Below are 17,861 nucleotides of genomic sequence, written 5' to 3'. Positions count from 1 at the left end.
ATTTCGATTATTATGTACTTTATCAGTTAACTTTTTGCCATATAACAAACCACCTCAAAAGTTAGTGGCTTCAAATTACAAGCATTGGTCAGGCATCGTGGCTCATGGCTGTAATCCCAGCAATTTGCGAGGCCGAGGCAGGAGGATCATTGAGCTCAGGAGTTCAAGACCAGCTTGGGCAACATAGCAAGACCCCTGTCTCTACCAAAAAAAAAAAAATCATAACCATTTATTTAGCTCACTTTTCTGCAAGTTAGCAACTTGGGCTAGGTTTAGCTGGGAGTTTCTTCTGGCCTTGGCTGGGTTCATTCATGTATCTTCGGCAGCTACTGGGTGAGCTAGATGCTGGCTGGTCTAGGATGGCCTTAACTGGGATGAGCTGTTCCATGTGGTCTCTCATCCTCTATCAGATTAACCCTAGGTTGTTCATATGGCAGCCAGGCAGGGTTGCTTCAATTCAATTAGACGCATCAAGGCCTCTTGAGCCTGAGGCTTGGAACTGACATAGTGTCACTTTCACACGTTAGATTGGCCAAAGCAAGTCACAAGGCCAGCCTAGATCCAAAGAGTTAGGAAACAGATTCCTTTTTTTTTTTTTAAGTAAATGTATAGGGTATAAATACAATTTCATTACATGCATAGATTGCATAGTGGCCAAGTCAGGGCTTTAGGGTATCTGTCTCCCAAATAACACGCATTGTACCCAATAAGTAGTTTGTCATCATCACCCTCCTTCCACCCCTTCACCCTTCTGAGTCTTCATTGTCTGTCATTCTGCTCTCTCCATGTGTGTATATACAGGTTTTAGCACCCACTTATGAATAAGAACATGCGATATTTTACTTTCTGAGTCTGGCTTGTTTCACATAAGATAATGCCCCCCAGTTCCATCCGTGTTGCTGCAAAATACATGAGTTCGTTCCCTTTTATAGATTCCACTTCTTGATGGGAAGAGCTATAAAGTCACACTGCAAAGTGCAGGAAGGGCGGAGAATGGTGGCCCTTTTTGCAACTTACCGTATACATTGCATTAGAAATAATATGGACCGGGCCACAGTTGGCAGCTGTGACTGCTGGCTCAAGCCTGGTGACTTCAGGAAAGATTAAATGAGCTAATGTGTGAAGGGGCTTGTTCTGGAGTTCAACCATCTGGGCTCAAATTCTTCTTTTTTTTTTTCAGTCAGAGTCTTACTCTGTTGCCCAGGCTGGAGTGCAGTGGTGTGATCACGGCTCACTGCAACCTCCACCTCCTGGGTTCAAGCAATTCTGGTGCCTCAGCCTCCCGAATAGCTGGGATTACAGGCGTGCGCCACCAGTCCCAGCTATTTTTTGTGTTTTTAGTAAAGACAGCGTTTCACCATGTGGGCCAGGCCAGTCTGAAACTCCTGACTTTAGGTGATCTGCCCACCTCTCCCTCCCGAAGTGCTGGAATTACAGGCATGAGCCACTGAACCCAGCTAAATTCTTATCCTTCCATTTACTACTAAGTGACTTTGGGCAAGGTATTTAGCATCTCTGTGCCCTCATTTTCTGATCTGTAGAATATGAATTACCTGTAATACATCATAGTAATATGTCCTTGTTGTGAGGATAAATGAATTAAGTAAAACTTAAGAGTGTCTGGCACATAGAAAACACTCAATACACATTAACTGTTGTTAATCCTATTAGCGTTTCTCTTGGAAAACAGCCAGTCTGTAAAGGAGTGCTATTCCCCATGGCCTCTTCTGGTTGACCAATTGTTACATGAGTAAATGGAGGGTGTAATTCTCTTACTGCATTCTGGACATTACAGATAGATGGCCAAGGATGGACTCTCTTTGTCATTCTGAAAATACTAGTACCTTTTTAAAATGATAGGTATTAGTAAAAATCAAAACATAACTCTTAGAAATAATGATGAGCTTAGAATCTGAGAATGTAATATAAAGACACCTCCCAGAGTTAAGGAACTGCTAGAATCACAGCCTGTAATGGAAAAAAACAAAACAAAACAAAACAGCCCTGCAAGTATCCCAGCCTTCTCTTGAGAATTTATGTCTAAAGAAGGAAGCCATTTTTTAAAAGAATGAAAATGAGGTTTTTTTGAAAGAACGTATCTTAAAGTAAATCATTGACTCTCTTGGTTGTTTAAAGAACTGCATTTCTCCTACTACTGTTTAGAAACAGGAAAAACCAGGTCACAAACTAGTCCCAGATCCAAAGATGTTTCAACTGTTAACCCCTTAGAATCATAAAGGGTTATCCAGGAAATAGAGAAGAGAGATGAAACAGAGCTTTCTTAAAATCAGACTTCCGTGTCAGAAATCAAGTACTGTGGATTTTTCCATGATTCCATATGAAAGATCATCTCTCAGTTATTCATAACGTTCTGAAGCTGACACCTTCCAACTACACACGTCAGCTACCTGTTTTTGTAAATGAAATTTACCTATTATCTGTAACAACTTTTTCACTACAATGGCAGAGTTGAATCGTTGTGACATGAGCCTGTGTTTACTATCTGACCCTTTAAGAAAAAGTTTGGCCAGGCATGGTGGCTCACATGTGTAACCCCAGCACTTTAGGAGGCTGAGGCAGGAGCATCGCCTGAGCCCAGGAATTCAAGACCAGCTTGGGCAACATGGTGAAACCCTGTCTCTACAAAAATTAAATTTACACAATTTGCTGGGCACCGTGGTGTGCGCCTGTAGTCCCAGGTACTCCGAAGGCTGAGGTGGGAGAATCCACTGAGCCTGGGAGGTTGAGGCTGCAGTGAGCTATGATTGCAGCACTGCACTCCAGCCTGGGCAACAGGGTGAAATCCTATTTCAAAAAGGGAAAAAAAAAAAAAAAGAAAAAGTTTGCCTATTCATGCTTTGAAGTCCTGGAACTAGCCATATTTTCGTAGTCATAGCTGTTATGTGGGAGGCAGTATAGTATAAAGGAAGCCGAATGATTAAGTAGTTATTGTTGTGTGGGAGGCACTACAGTGTAAGGGAAGCTTAATGATTTAGTATAGAATTTGGAGCCATTTTCACCTGAGTATAGGGCCTCGTTCCACCTCTTTCTAGATGCGTGATCCCAGACCTTGCTAGTATTGTGACCTTGTGATTTTAATCTTTCTAAGCCTCAGTCTCTTCCTCTGTAAAACGTAAATAATAATAGTAATTGCTTCAGACAAGGGAGTTTTTGATTTTGTGTGTGTGTGTGTGTGACGGAGTCTCGTACTGTGGCCCAGGCTGGAGTGCAGTGGCGTGATCCTGGCTCACTGCAACCTCTACCTCCCTGGTTCAAGGGATTCTCCTGCCTCAGCCTCACAAATAGCTAGGACTACAGGCGTGCACCACCATGCCCGGCTAATTTTTATATTTTTAGTAGAGTCGGGGTTTCACCATGTTGGCCAGGCTAGTCTCGAACTCCTGATCTCAAGTAATCTGACCGCCTTGGCCTCCCAAAGTGCTGGGATTACAGGATTGAACCATCGTGCCTGGCCTAAGTTAACGAGAATTTTTTTTTTTTTTTTTTTTTTGAGATGGAGTGTCTTGCTCTGTCACCCAGGCTGGAGTGCAGTGGCATGATCTCGGTTCACTGCAACCTCCAACTCCCGGATTCAAGCAATTCTCCTGTCTCAGCCTCCCAAGTAGCTGGGGCTATAGGTGTACACCACCATGCCCGGTTAATTTTTGTGTTTTTAGTAGAGACGGGGTTTCACCATGTTGGCCAGGCTGGTCTCGAACTCCTGACCTCAAGTGATCCATACACCTTGACCTCCCAAAGTGCTGGAATTACAGACGTGAGCCACTGCGCCCAGCCAAGAATTTAATAAGATAATGCATTTAAAGTATTCAGCTAAGTGCTTGGCACAGCTACAGTGAACGATAACAAATAAGAACAAAATTAAATTGGAAAAAGTGGAAGTCTGAAAATGAGACAGTCTGAGAAGAAGAGGTGGACAGGGACTGGCCATTTAGGGGGAGTTGAATGGTAGCAGTGGTGTCAGAAATGTGGAGGGCTGTGGTAGGTGTGGTGATAAGGGTGGGACTGCTGGAGTTAGGTGGGCTTGAATCTCTCCTTCAACTCTGCTAGCTCTGGGCCCCTAGGAAGTTTCCTGAAATGCTGTGAGCCTCAGTTTTCTTATTTGTTAAGTGAGGAAGTGATAATCATAGTATCCACCTCACCAGGGCTGTGAGGAAGAATAAATGAGATGGGGTGTGTCAAGCACAGTAATGGGAGCCATCGTTATTAAGAATTGTGCTTGGCCAAGCACAGTAGTTCACACCCATTATCCCGCACTTTGGGAGGCCAATGTAGGTGGATCACTTGAGATCAGGAATTGGAGATCAGCCTGCGCAATATAGCAAGACCCCATCTCTACAAAAGATAGAAATCAGGCATAGTGCCATGTGCCTATAGTCCCAGCTACTTGGGAGGCTGAGGTGAGAGGATTGCTTGAGCCCAATAGTTTGAGTCTGCAGTAAGCTATGATCACACCACTGCACTCCAACTTGGGTGACAGAGTGAGACCCTGTCTCTAAAAAAGATAAATAAATAAAAATAAATTTTAAAATTGTACTTGAAGGAGGGAGGCAAATGCGAGCAACTGCAAAGCCAGAGGGAAGAGAGATGGGGTCCAGGTAGGCGATGAGAGAAAGAATAAATTCAGTTTTACGCAGGAGTAGCAAGATGGATCACGACAGGCATGTCATCAAGCCTCTGCCGGTAGCTTCCTGTAACACAGGGCTTGGCATGCCTTCTCCAAGCAGAGAGCAGGCCTTGAAGGGAGTGCTCCAGATCCCTTGGTTTCTCAGAGGCATGGCTTTGAAGCGAGGTGTGCAAATAATTCTGATCCTGAGATCAAAATACGTGGGAGTAGAATTCGTACAAAGACTTGCCTTCTCCTTATTGAATCTGCATTGACATTGACCTTTCTGATCTTCCGATTATAGTTATAGCTGCCTTCCTGAGTGCCCCTGGGCTGGCCACACTCTACAAGAGTTGGAAGGGGAAAAGGTTGTAAGGCAGGAAATCAACTGTGCAATTGTTAAAATAGAACTTCAACAGTGTTTTTAGACTGAAGTCTAGTTAAAAGGCCACAGTACCATTTCTGCTCTGCCGTGACCTGCATTGCATTCCGCTGGAACAAATTAAGTCTGAGATGTGTAAATAGCATTATGAAGATTAAACCTTACAGTTAGGTTGATGTTCTTAAGGAATTCCATGACATTCAGCCATGCCTTTGGATTAGGTTAATTGGAACACGAGCAATCAGAATTTAATTAGAATTTAATTGAACTGCTATATTAAACAGAGCTAGCTCAGTGGCTACTTTGCAAACTTCACTTGGAAATTCTTTCTGATGCATCTCTGAAAATATTTTGAGCACTCAGAGTAAAGTTAATCATTTTTACTGTAAGCAATTTTTGATAAAAGGCTTATATTGTTAGCAGTAAAAAGTAGTGGAAAGGCAAATGAGTTTGTTTCAGCTGGGGAGTATTAAGTATGCAGAGCTAAGATTTCCTTATTTGCTGGAGTTAACTCTTTGAGGGCAGGTCTTGAACATGGCTGAAAACCCCATGCAAACTGCCCTAAAGCAGAAAGGGATTGTTTTCTTTCTGTCTGTCTTTATATATTACTTATTTATTTTTTGAGATAGGGTCTTACTCTGCCGCCCGGGCTGGGGTGAGATCATAGCTCACTGCAGCCTCAATCTGCCCCAGCTCTAACGATCCTCCCACCTCAGCCTCCTGAGTAGCTGGGACTATAGGCATACATGCCACCATGCCTGGCTAGTTTTTGTATTTTTTGTAGAGATGGGGCTTTGCCATGATGGCCAGGCTGGTCTCGAACTTCTCAGCTCAAATGATCTGCTTGCCTCAGCCTCCCAAATTGTTGGGATTACAGGTATGAGCCACCATGCCTGGACCTTTTAAAAAATGTAGACAAGAGGCCCAAAGGGAGATCTTCCAGCACAGCTTGATCTGGTGGCCCAGATGATGTCTTCAGGACTGTTCTCTCTCTTCCTCTCTTGACTGCTTCCTCTGGGTTGGCTTCACCCTCAAATGGGCCCTCATCTTGTGGCACCAGCCTATGTCCTATAAGGCGCAAGTGTAGCAGAGAGAGAGAGAGAGAGAGAAAGTCTCTCCCAGAGTTTCTCTCTAATTGAGCCAACTCAGGTCAATTGCCTGAGTAATTGGGCTGGGCATAGTGGCTCACGCCTGTAATCCCAGGCACTTTGAGAGGCCAAGGCAAAAGGATAGATTGAACCCAGGAGTTCCAGACCAGCCTGGTCAACACAGCAAAACCCCTGCCTCTACCAAAAAAAAAAAAAAAAACTTTTGAAAATTACCTGAGCATTGTGGCATGTGCCTGTAGTCCTAGCTACTCAGGAAGCTGAGGCACGGAGATCCCTTGAGCCTAGGACCGCAAGGCTACAGTGAACTATGATCATGCCATTGCACTCCAGCCTAGGTGACAGAGCAAGACCTTGTCTCTAAAAATAAAATAAATAAATAAATAAATAAATAAATAAAAATACCTTCTTTGGAATAAGTCCTTGGAACTAGGGAAATTGTGATTTAGTGGCATGTTAGGCAAGGAAAGGGGCCCCACCCAAAGCCCATAGTTTTTGCTGGGGAAAAATGGATTCCTAAAAGGAACTCAGGGTGCTGTTACCAAAATAAGATGGAAGGGATACTGAGCACATATCTTAGTTAGGGTGCATTATGTTGCAACTGGCAGGAAACTGACTTAAATAATACAGAGGATTTATTGGCTCAGGAAACTAGAAGGCCCCAAGGTAGAGAGGGAAGGCTTCAGGGTTGGTTTGATTCAGGAACTCTGTGATATAACTAAGGAGGACGTGGTTCTCTCCTGCCTCTCTTCTTGGCCTCTAGCAGAGTCAGCTTTATCCCGGGGCTGGCTTCCTTTGGATTGGCAAAACAGCCGCGACCACTGCCTCGGCTTTGTATCCACCTACTACATCAAACAGAAGGGGGCCAGCAAACTGTTTCAGGAAAGCAAAGGAAATTAACTTCCCAGAAGCCCCAGCACACCTCCCGTGACATCTCATCACTCTGAAGTGGGTCACATGCCCATTCCTGATTCAATGCATCCCTTTGGCCAGGATAAATGTGGACCAGATTGGCTCAGGTCTAGGTGGGGTGAGGTGGGATTATCTCACCTGCCTTATCAGGGTTCACACCTAGAGCTGAGGCGGAGTTAACCATCTGCACCTACTGTCACTTACTACCCAGGTCAGGAGCTGCAGGGTGGCAGTTTGGGGGCATTTAATTAATAACCACACTGGGGCCGTGCCTTATTCATTTTCTTTATCTCCTGTGTTTAGCACAGGGCGTGCACACAGTAAGTAAATGTTGAACAAAGTCAGACTGGAACAATGCACTTTGCTTAATTTGGAAAGAAACCAGTTTTGTGCATGAGTAAAATGATGGCTGAAAATACATTTTATATCAGTTTTAAATACGGATTAAATGTGGACTCTGAGTAGAGGCCATAAGACCGCCTCTTTTCCTATCTTATTCCATGCAATGTAAAATTTTCCTTTTTGGCTTTTGGTTGCTCATCAAATTCCATTACAGTGAAGTCTATTGTAGACCATAGTTGGTATCAGGAAACTATTTCTAACTCCGGACAAGTTCTTTGATGATCTCAGGACACTAAAATTTGCTACTACGAATGATTCTGTACAATTACAGAATTTTTTTTCTCTTTCTTTCTTTTCTTTTCACATTCCTTGCCCATCTCATAGTCATTCATTGTAGTTATTTTCCTTTTTATAATTAAATACCTGAATATCCTTTAAAAAGTACAAGGGCTTTGGTCAGTGAGGGAAGAAACTCTTATTTCCTGGTCTTGACCAATAAGGAAAGTTAGTAATACCATCAGCTTTTGTTCGAAAAAAAATTCTAAGGAGTGGAAACAATAGATTCTGGCAGGAAAGGTGTGGTAGAATTATTTTAGCGTGATCCCTTTTCAGCCAAAACACTTTTTCAAATGACCCTGTGGCCCAGGCTGGAGGTCTTGGTCAATGTGATTAGTGCATGTTTTGAACTTCTTTGGAGAAGTATTAAGTTTTCTCTAATGAAATGCCTTCTCAGTGGGAAAAAAAATGTGAATACCTGTTTGCAGTTTGCTATAAATATTTTGGCATCTGGTTACAGGCCAAGTGTATGCTTATTTCTAGGATCATAGTTATGGATGGTTTCATCGTGTCTGGGAATTCTGGGGTATCTGGAAATGTATTGTGGAAAATAATGGGAAGGAGGCTGTGATGTTCTATGTGTATGCCACATCCACAGTCCTTAACTGCTGCTCTTTGTTCTTACTTTATCCATGTCCCCATCACCCAGACTACAAGTGACTGAACCGGGAATATGGATCAGGCCCTTGGGCAACCACTCTTAGATGGCAAATGACTGTGAAATGGTCTACCCAACAGGGATGGTCTCTCTTGGGAGTATCTAACTAGTCCTATCAGATTCTCCCATCTGGGGAGTGGGGATGTCACACTGCAGAGAGAACAGGCAGACCATAGCACAGGGAGAGGGGGACACCTAGAGACAACCTTAAAGGCAGAGAAGGGAGGACAGAGAATCAATTAGGAGAGAACAGCAGAAAAAGCAACAGCAAGCAATGAAAGGAGCCATGGCCAAGGAGCTGAGCTCCACATAACCATAACTAGAACCAGAACCGTTGTTGGGTGACTGTAGCCTCGCCTGTACCCTGAACAGCCATGAGCAATGGTCCAGTTCTTCCTGAGACCTGGCTTTGCCACTGGCCAGAGAGATTCTCATTTTTCCCACCATTCCTTTTACCTGTACAGTCACTCCCCGTGGTAGAACAGATTATACTTCAGAAATATTTTTGGTCTCTCCCTAAGGGAGGTTTGACCATGTGACCGACTGCTTTGGTCAGCATGACATATGTCATTTCCAAACACATGCTGAAAGAGTCAAAACAGGCCAAGCGCAGTGGCTTACACCTGTAATGCCAGCATTTTGGGAGGCTGAGGCAGGAGAATGACATGAACCCAGGAGGCGGAGCTTGCAATGAGCTGAGATCGTGCCACTGCACTCCAGACAGCTGCCTTGTCCCTTCCATCTATGGGTGCCATCTATGAGGAACCAGACACCAAATCTGCCAGCACTTTTATCTTGGACTTCCCAGCCTCTAGAACTGAGAGAGAAATGTTTGTTGTTTATTAGTCACCCAGTTTATGATATTTTTGTTATTGCCACCTGAATGGACTAAGACATGAAGTAAACTGAGCACATTTCTATTCCTTGTAAGCCCAAAGAGTCTTAACCAACACAGTGCCGTAGCCAGCCACACTTCAGTCCCCTGGACTCACAACATGTGCTTTTAACTTTTCTAGGTGGAATTATATGAGTCATCTGACGCCGATGCAATTGCTTTTTAATGCTAGCTGTTTCTCTTTCCAGCCTTCGGTCCTCCAGTGTATCTCGTCTACGTGCATCCAGTATAAAAATTGGTACAAAATAATGTCTGGATTGAACCTTTATTAATTTCTGCATTTTTGGCTGGGCACTGTGGCTCATGCCTGTAATCCCAGCACTTTGGGAGGCCGAGGCAGGTAGATCACTTGAGGCCAGCAGTTGGAGGCCAGCAGTTGGAGACCAGCCTGGCCAACATGGCAAAACCCTATATCTACTAAAAACACAAAAATTAGCCAGGCCATGGTAATCCTATGCCTATGCCTGTAATCCTAGCTACTTGGGAGACTGAGGCTTGAACCCAGGTGTTGGAGGTTGCAGTGAGCGGAGATCGTGCCACTGCACTCCAGCCTGGGCAACAGAGTGAGACTCTGTCTAAAAAACAAAATTCTGTATTTTCTCTTTTAGAGGTCTGGGTCTTTTTTGATGATATTTTCCTCCCATTTCCCTTCTCCTCCAATTTTATTATTTAAAAAATCAGATAGATGAACTGAGAGAATTTTGGAATGCATTCCCACGTGTCCACTGCCTTGATTCTACAATTTCCATTTTGCTTTATTTATTTTATCACATATCTATCCACGAACCCATCAATCCATCCCTCTATTCATTCATCTTCGTTTTCTGGATGCATTTCAGAGTAAGTTGCAGACTTTTGAGGACATGATGATGCCTTAACCCTTGACACCTAGTCTTTTTCCTTTTAATTACAGATTAAAATAATATTTTTAAACCTTGTTAGAGGCTGCCTTAACTGTTCCCTCTGCTCTCCCAAACTTGAGCATTTTCACCCTTTAACAATCAAGGGCTCAGTGTATTTGCCCACATTACATAAACCCTGTATGCCCTCGCTGTCTAAATCTCGCTCTTTAATTTCTTTCTCTCCTACTTCCTCTCTTATTTCATCACTCACCACAACTTTTCATTTGCTTTTCCTTCTCTCTTTCAGCTCCTCAGCAGATAATTTTTAAACTAAACAACAGCTGAACAATATCCCCACTGTTCCACATGTCTGGGTATGCATAGCACGTCCACGCTTGCCCAGAACAGAAGGAAAACACTGTTTCTTCCATTTTATTTCTTTGCATCAAAAGTGATTAAATCTGTGTGCATGACCTTCATACATCAGACCGTTTGGCTATTTTAAAAATCTATTTATTAAAGTCAAGCTGCATTCTCTTTGCAGAAGTAATCTTTACCACTAAACGACGTGATAAATGCCGAGGGAACAATGCATCTTTTGTAAGGCAGGAGAGAGACACTGCCATCCAACAATTGCCAGATTGTTTAAATTATCATATGGCAATTCGGGCTAGTTACATATTTGCACTGTTATACAAGTATTTTCTTATTTTGGTTAAAGATGGCTTTTTGAAGGGACTCCTATTCTTGCAGGGCAGATTAGAAGACCCTGTTACATGGTCTGATACATTGCATTTTATTATGCCAGCCAGCAGCATTTCCATTTTTTCTAGGGGTTTCAGCAATGAGGTAAAAGATTGCAGATAATCTCCAGTAACTCAGGCACTACGATATTTTATTTACTAAAAACTCCAATAAAGATTTCAGTAAAAAGTGTGAAGGAGCCTTTTCTTTTTGGTGAAACATCAATTCTACAACGATCGTTTCAACCTTATCTTGAATTATAAAGCTGAGTTTTCCATTTCAAAGTAAAGAGGAAAAAAGAAAAAAATTATGGAAACCTTTTCATAGTAAAATATTGTGGGAAGAAAGTAAAGAGAAATTGTCCAGAATTATATTAGCAATTCCTACTTTTAAATATCAGAACCTGTGTACATGAGTTTTTTCTTGCTTTGATGCTTGAGAGTTGAGTGGCGAATTCATTCATTCATTTACTCAACGGGAACTGCTCACCTGCTGTGTGCAGTGCAGTCAATTTTTTTTAATTAATTACTTTTTTTTTTTTTTTGAGATGGAGTCTTGCTCTGTTGCCCAGGCTGGAGTGCAGTGGCGCGATCTCAGCTCACTGCAACCTCCGCCTCCCAGGTTCAAGCGATTCTCCTGTCCCAGCTTCCCGAGTAGCTGGGATTACAGGCACGTGTCACCATGCCTGGCTTATTTTTATATTTTTAGTAGAGATGGGGTTTCGCCATGTTGGCCAGGCTGGTCTCAAACTCCTGATCTCAAGTGATCTGCCTGCCTCGGCCTCCCAAAGTGCTGGGATTACAGGCGTAAGCCACCAGGCACAGCCTCAGTGCAGTCAATTAAGCACTAGGAATTAAAAAAAAAAAAAAAAAAAGATGTGTGGCCTGTCCTCACAGAGCTTATGATTCAGTAGGGAAGATAGACATGGCAGACCCGTGTTATAGTCTCAGGTGCTATGGCAGAGACGCACATGGAAAACTGGAGTAGAGCCCTCCCTAAACTTAAGAGGGTGAGACTGGGCAAAGTGGTCCATGTCTATAATCCTAGCGCTTTGGAAGGCTGAGATAGGAGGATCACTTGAGCCCAAGAGACTGAGACCAGCTTGGGCAACACAGTGAGACCTCATCTCTCCAAAAAGTTTTAAAAATGTATTAGCCAGGTGTGGTGGTGCATGCCTTTCGTTCCAACTACTCAAGAGGCTGAGGCATGAGGCAGGAGGATCTCTTGAGCCCAGGAGTTTGAGACCAGCCCGGGCAACAGAGTGAGACCCCGTCTCTACAAAAAGTTTTAAAAGTATATTAGCCAGTGTGGTGGCATATGGCTCTAGTCCCAACTACTCAAGAGGCTGAGGCAGAAGGATTGCTTGAGCCCAGGAGTCAGAGGCTGGAGAGAGATCATGCCACTATACTCCAGCCTGGGTGACAGAGAGAGACTCTGTCTCTGTCTCTAAAATTTAAAAAAATATATAATTTTTTAAAAAGACAGTGAGAATGCTCAGAAAGGCTTCCTGGAGGCATCATGAAGGATAAATGGTGGTTACCTGACTGGAGAAGACAGTAATATTGCTTAAAAGTCTCTGTGTTTCAAATAATAAACAACCTAATGCAAACTGGCTTAAGTGCAAAAGAGAATATTGGTTCTTGTACCTGAAATGTCCAGGGAATTTTGGCTTCAGTCATAGCTAGACCCAGGATCTAGTAGAGTATCATCAGGGATCTGCCACTGTTTGTCTACCCAACAGCATCTCCCTTCTTCCTTGTTAATAGAGCCCCAAATGTGTTCATTCTCAGTGGAACTGCTTTGTCTTTCAGGAGTGGCTGGGTTTAACTCATTACATCTGCGACAATCGTGTTTCCAATACAGTCGTGTTCTGAGGTCTTGGGAGTTATACTTCAATATACTAATTTTGGGGTGATACAATTCAACCCTAAACACTCAGCCTTTCCCTTCTCCATTTCTCTCATCTCCTGCTGGTATCTCCCATTGACTGGACCGATCTGGAGGGTATGTTATAGGAAAGGGGTCCTGATCCAGACCCCAAGAGAGTTCTTGGATCTTGTGCAAGAAAAAATTCAGGGCGAGTCCATAAAGTGAAAGCAAGTTTATTAGGAAAGTATAGGAATAAAAGAATGGCTACTCCATAGACAGAGCAGCTCCTAGGGCTGCTGGTTGCCCATTTTTATGGTTATTTCTTGAGTGTGTGCTAAGCAAGGGGTGGATTATTCATGCCTCCCCTGTTTAGATGATATAGGGTAACTTCCTGACATTGCCATGGCATTTGTAAACTGTCATGGCCCTAGTGGGAGTGTAGCAGTGAGGATGCCCAGAGGTCACTCTTGTCGCCATGTTGGTTTTGGTGGGTTTTGGCCAGCTTCTTTACTGCAACTGTTTCATCAGCAGGGTCTTTATGACCCATATCTTGTGCCGACCTCCTATCTCATCCTGTGACTTGGAATGCCTTAACCATCTGGGAATGCAGTCCAGTAGGTCTCAGCCTCATTTTACCCAGCTCCTATTCAAGATGGAGTTGCTCTGGTTCACGTGCCTCTGACATTTCCAGTAAGGTCACATTCCGAAGGGGTTATACTTCACCATATGAATTTTGGGGTGATACAATTCAACCCCTAATACTCTGTCTTTCCCTCCTCCATCTCTCTGATCTCCTGCTGGTACCTCCCATAGGATGGACCCATCTGGAGGGTATGGGAGCCTGGTTGATGTGAACCATGAAAAGCAGCTTCCTGAGGCACAGAGCAGGGTAGGGAGGGTGGATCTGGAGATGCAAAAAGGATATCCAGGCCACTTTGTAGCATCTTTCTTCTTGGGAAGGGTCTCTCCACATGGCAGCCAACACCTCTAGATTGACTTGGTTCTTAGCTCCTGCTATTTTTAAAAGAAGACACAGAGATTTTGTCACCCAATTTCCATAACAATTCTCTAAAAGAAGTTGACTAATATTCTTTGGGTTCCAAGAAGAAACTTGAAATGGAAATAGAAGACAGGATATCTGGTGCTCCACCCCATTGCAGGCTCAGCTTATCTTCTCCCCTTTACTCTGGGATGTCTTTTCCCTTGTGGCTTACTAGGTATCTATCCCTTAGGGGCTGCATTCAGCTGCCTGTATTGAACATTCAAGAACAGTGGCAATAAAACGAATGAAGTTTATTTCTCCTTACACATTGAGATGTCCAGAGTAGGGCAGGCCCAAGCTGGTGCTGTGGCTTAAGGAAGACGCAGGCTCTTTCTATCCCCTGCTTCACCATCCTTAGCACGTGGCTTTGGGCCTCATGGCTAAAAGGGGCTGCTCCACTTGCAGCCCCACATCTGTGTTCCAGCCTGAAGAAGTGATATGAAACTTCAAGGAGGAAGGGGCAGCAGAAATCAGGAAAGCAGAATTTTCTCAGAGGTCCCTAGAATATGTCTGTTTCTATCTCATCGGGCAGAACTGTATGACATAGCTGTCCCTTGCTACATGGGAGCCTGGGAAATGTAGATCTTTGGCTGAGCTGACTGCCATTTGGAAGCAATCATGTTCCTGTTAATAAGGCTGAAGTGGAGAGTGGACCTTGGGTGGAGAGCTAGCAGGGTCAGCCACACCGCTGGTGGCACCTGTGTGCGGGGTGTCTCATGAAGGTGGCACTCAGACCCAAAGGACTGCTGTTCAGAGGACTTGAGTGAATCTGGGGTAAAGCAATATATACAATTACTCATAAAAGAGAAGCATAGTCTAAATTTAAATAACAAAATCCTCCAATTCCAAAAGTATGTAATAAACCCCAATATGAGCACTGTCTTTTATTAGTACCTAATGTCAGAAAATGTGCTTATTGAAAGAGGACTAAAGAAATGTCTTTAGAATTCTTTGCCCAAGTTACTGTTTCTTGATGTTCTTATAAATCTCATAAAGGATTCATGCATATTTCATCTAACACAAGCAATCAATTAACCTCCTTTCCTTTTTCCTACTCAGACATGTGGGCAAAGTAAGAATATACAGTTGACTCCTAAACAATACAGATGCCAAACCCCCGTGCAGTAAAAAATCCACTTACAACTTTGGCCGGGCACAGTGGCTTACACCTGTAATCCCAGCACTTTGGGAGGCCAAGGCAGGGCAGACTGCTTGAGCTCAGGAGTTCGAGACCAGCCTGGGCAACATGATGAAACCCCATCTCTACAAAAAATACAAAAATTAGCCAGGTGTGGTGGTGTGTGCCTGTAGTCCCAGGTACTGAGGAGGCTGAGGTGGGAGGGTCACTTGAGCTCGGGAGGCAGAAGTTGCAGTGAACTGAGATCACGCCACTGCACTCCAGCCTGGGTGACAGAATGAGGCCCTGTCACAAAAAGAAAGAAAGAAAATCCACATAAAACTTTTGACTCCCTCAAAACTTAACTACTAATAGCCTACTGTTGACTGGAAGCCTTACCAGTAGCACAAATTTTGTATGTTATATGTATTATATACTATATTCATATAAGTAAGGTAGCAAAAGAAAATTTATTAAGAAAATTATAAAAAAGAGAAAATATACTTACCAGTCATTAAGTGGAAGTGGATTGTCACAAAGGTCTTCTTCCTCATCTTCAGGTTTAGTAGGCTGAGAAGGAGGAAGAGGAAGGATTGGTCCTGCTGTCTCAGGGGTGGCAGAGGTGGAAGGGGAGGCAGGAGAGGCAGGCACACTTGGTGTTAAGTTTTTTGTTATTTTGACACATAGTCTCACCCTGTTGCCCAGGCTGGAGTGCAGTGGCGAAGTCTCGGTTCATTGCAACCTCCACCTCCCAGGTTCAAGCAATTCTCCTGCCTCAGCCTCCTGAGTAGCTAGGACTACAGGCGCCCGCCACCATGCCTGGCTAATTTTTGTATTTTTAGTAGACACAGGGTTTCACTGTGTTGGCCAGGCTGGTCTCGAACTCCTGACCTCAAGTGATCCACCCACCTCGGCCTCCCAAAGTCCTGGGATTACAGGCATGAGCCACCACACCGGCCGGTGTTAAGGTTTATTGAAAAGTGTCATGTATAAGTAGACCTGTGCAGTTCAAATCCATGTTGTTTAAGGGTGAGCTGTAATTTAATTATCTCTTCTCTCTTTAGAGGAAAAGAACCAAATTCATTGCCTGTGATTTTCTGACCGAGTGGTTATACAAGTAAGTTGTTCATGTCTGACGATTCAGTGATCCTAAGAATTCAGTCATGTTAATTTGCAAGCAGAATAGCAACAACTGACTTGAATTCTTGCTTATTGTTTTCTTGTCAATCAAACATATGGCATCGTGACCAGCCAAAATCCAAAGAGGGCAGGGGAGCCATTCACAGAATTTTTCTCCATTCCATTTGTGGAGGAGTGGCTAAAGCAACAGTAAGTATGACACAAGGCTTTGAATAATTTATTCCTAATTTAATATTGCATTAATAATAGTTTTCTTCAATCTAAGAGAACAAACTGATGTGATCCATCCAGGACTTTGGGCCAGTCATATTTCTGACAATCTTGTCTCTAGTTATTCTTAGCCTAGGCTAACCTTATCCTAATCATGCCAGTAATTTCATTCAAGAAGCACTCCAGAAAACCAAAAAAAAAAAAAAAAAAAAAAAAATTCTTATCCTAAGTAATTTATCCCTTCATTCCCTTCATTTTTTTCTCTCTCTCTCTGACAGTCATTATGTCTCAGGAAATATGACTAAGCTTTTCTAAATACTTAGAAAATACTGAAAGAGCTTAAATAGTAAGTTACCTGCATCGATTCTTCATTTACAATATAATAAAGAACATGACAGATAAAATTAAAACTCTTTGACCATTCTAATATGGGTTTCCTCCCCGCATTGAAGTAATCAGTTCAGTCTACAGTGCAACCTTCCAGACCTCTTATTTAGCTATATAAAATCAGTTTATGCTGCTCTATCTATGGAGTAGCCATTCTTTTATTCCTTTAATTTTTTAATAAACTTCCTTTCACCGGGCACTGTAGCTCATGCCGGTAATTCCAGCACTCTGGGAGGCTGAGGCAGGTGGATCATGAGGTCAGGAGATTGAGATCATCTTGGCTCACACGGTGAAACCCTGTCTCTACTAAAAATACAAAAAAATTAGCCAGGAGTGGTGGTGGGCACCTGTAGTTCCAGCTAGTTGGGAGGCTGAGGCAGGAGAATGGTGTGAACCTGGGAGGCAGAACTGGCAGTGAGCCGAGACGGTGCCATTGCACTCCAGCCTGGGTGACAGAGTGAGATTCCATCTCAAAAAAAAAAAAAAAAAAAAAAATTGGTTTATATCTGATCAGGCATGGTGACTTATGCCTGTAATCCCAACACTTTGGGAGGCCGAGTCAGGTGGATCACTTGAGATCAGGAGTTCAAGACCAGCCTGGCCCACAGGGCAAAACCCCATCTCTACTAAAAATACAAAAATTAGCTGGGTATGGTGGCACGTGCCTGTAATCCCAGCTACTTGGGAGGCTGAGGCAGGAGAATCGCTTGAACCTGGGTGGTAGAGGTTGCAGTGAGCCAAGATCACACCACTGCACTCCAGCCTGGGGGACAGAGTGAGATTCTGTCTCAAAGAAGAGTTTAGATTCTCAGTTCTCAGTTGTCACATATTTTACTTAAATCTGCCCTCTTTGAGAATGCCAAGATGAACAGACCTTTGGCTGACTTTTGCAATTTTGAGAATTTAAAAAACCCCAGATATTAACCAGTTTTTTTTTTTAATCTAAGATTACACATTGAAAGGAGAGAAACATCGGAAAACCTTGTTTCTTATTTAGCTTTTAAACCTGAGCCTGATTTTATCCACTATGAAATGTATAGCCCAAAATTTATTGATTTACATATATTTTTCTAAGACAAGTTTGTTTGAGTATCATTCTCTGAGTTGCTGCTTTGCCTTGAAGATAAAACATTTTTCCATTTGTAATAACCAATGAAAAATAATCTTAAAAATAAGAGAACTTCTCTAATAAGAATCCTCTTAGATTATTGATCCAAATATCTTAATTTTAAATGGCACTGATGTCCACAAGATG

General features: G+C 43.1%; 1 protein-coding gene across 4 annotated transcripts in view; it reads left to right on the top strand.

Annotated features, from left to right (window-relative positions):
• The window catches only part of IQCK (IQ motif containing K), a 138,002-nt gene that overhangs the window by 28,475 nt on the left and 91,666 nt on the right, over window positions 1–17,861 (top strand). For all 4 annotated transcript variants that reach the window (XM_025369493.1, XM_025369492.1, XM_025369494.1 and 1 more), the window contains 2 exons: window positions 15,934–15,986; window positions 16,121–16,198. In XM_025369493.1, coding sequence (XP_025225278.1) covers window positions 15,934–15,986; window positions 16,121–16,198 — 131 coding nt within the window. The remainder of the gene's footprint in view (window positions 1–15,933; window positions 15,987–16,120; window positions 16,199–17,861) is intronic.

Source organism: Theropithecus gelada, chromosome 20 (genome assembly GCF_003255815.1).
Source record: "Theropithecus gelada isolate Dixy chromosome 20, Tgel_1.0, whole genome shotgun sequence".
NCBI lineage: Eukaryota > Metazoa > Chordata > Mammalia > Primates > Cercopithecidae > Theropithecus > Theropithecus gelada.
The sequence above is the reverse complement of the archived record's forward strand: the minus strand, read 5'-3'. Positions and strand labels throughout refer to the sequence as shown.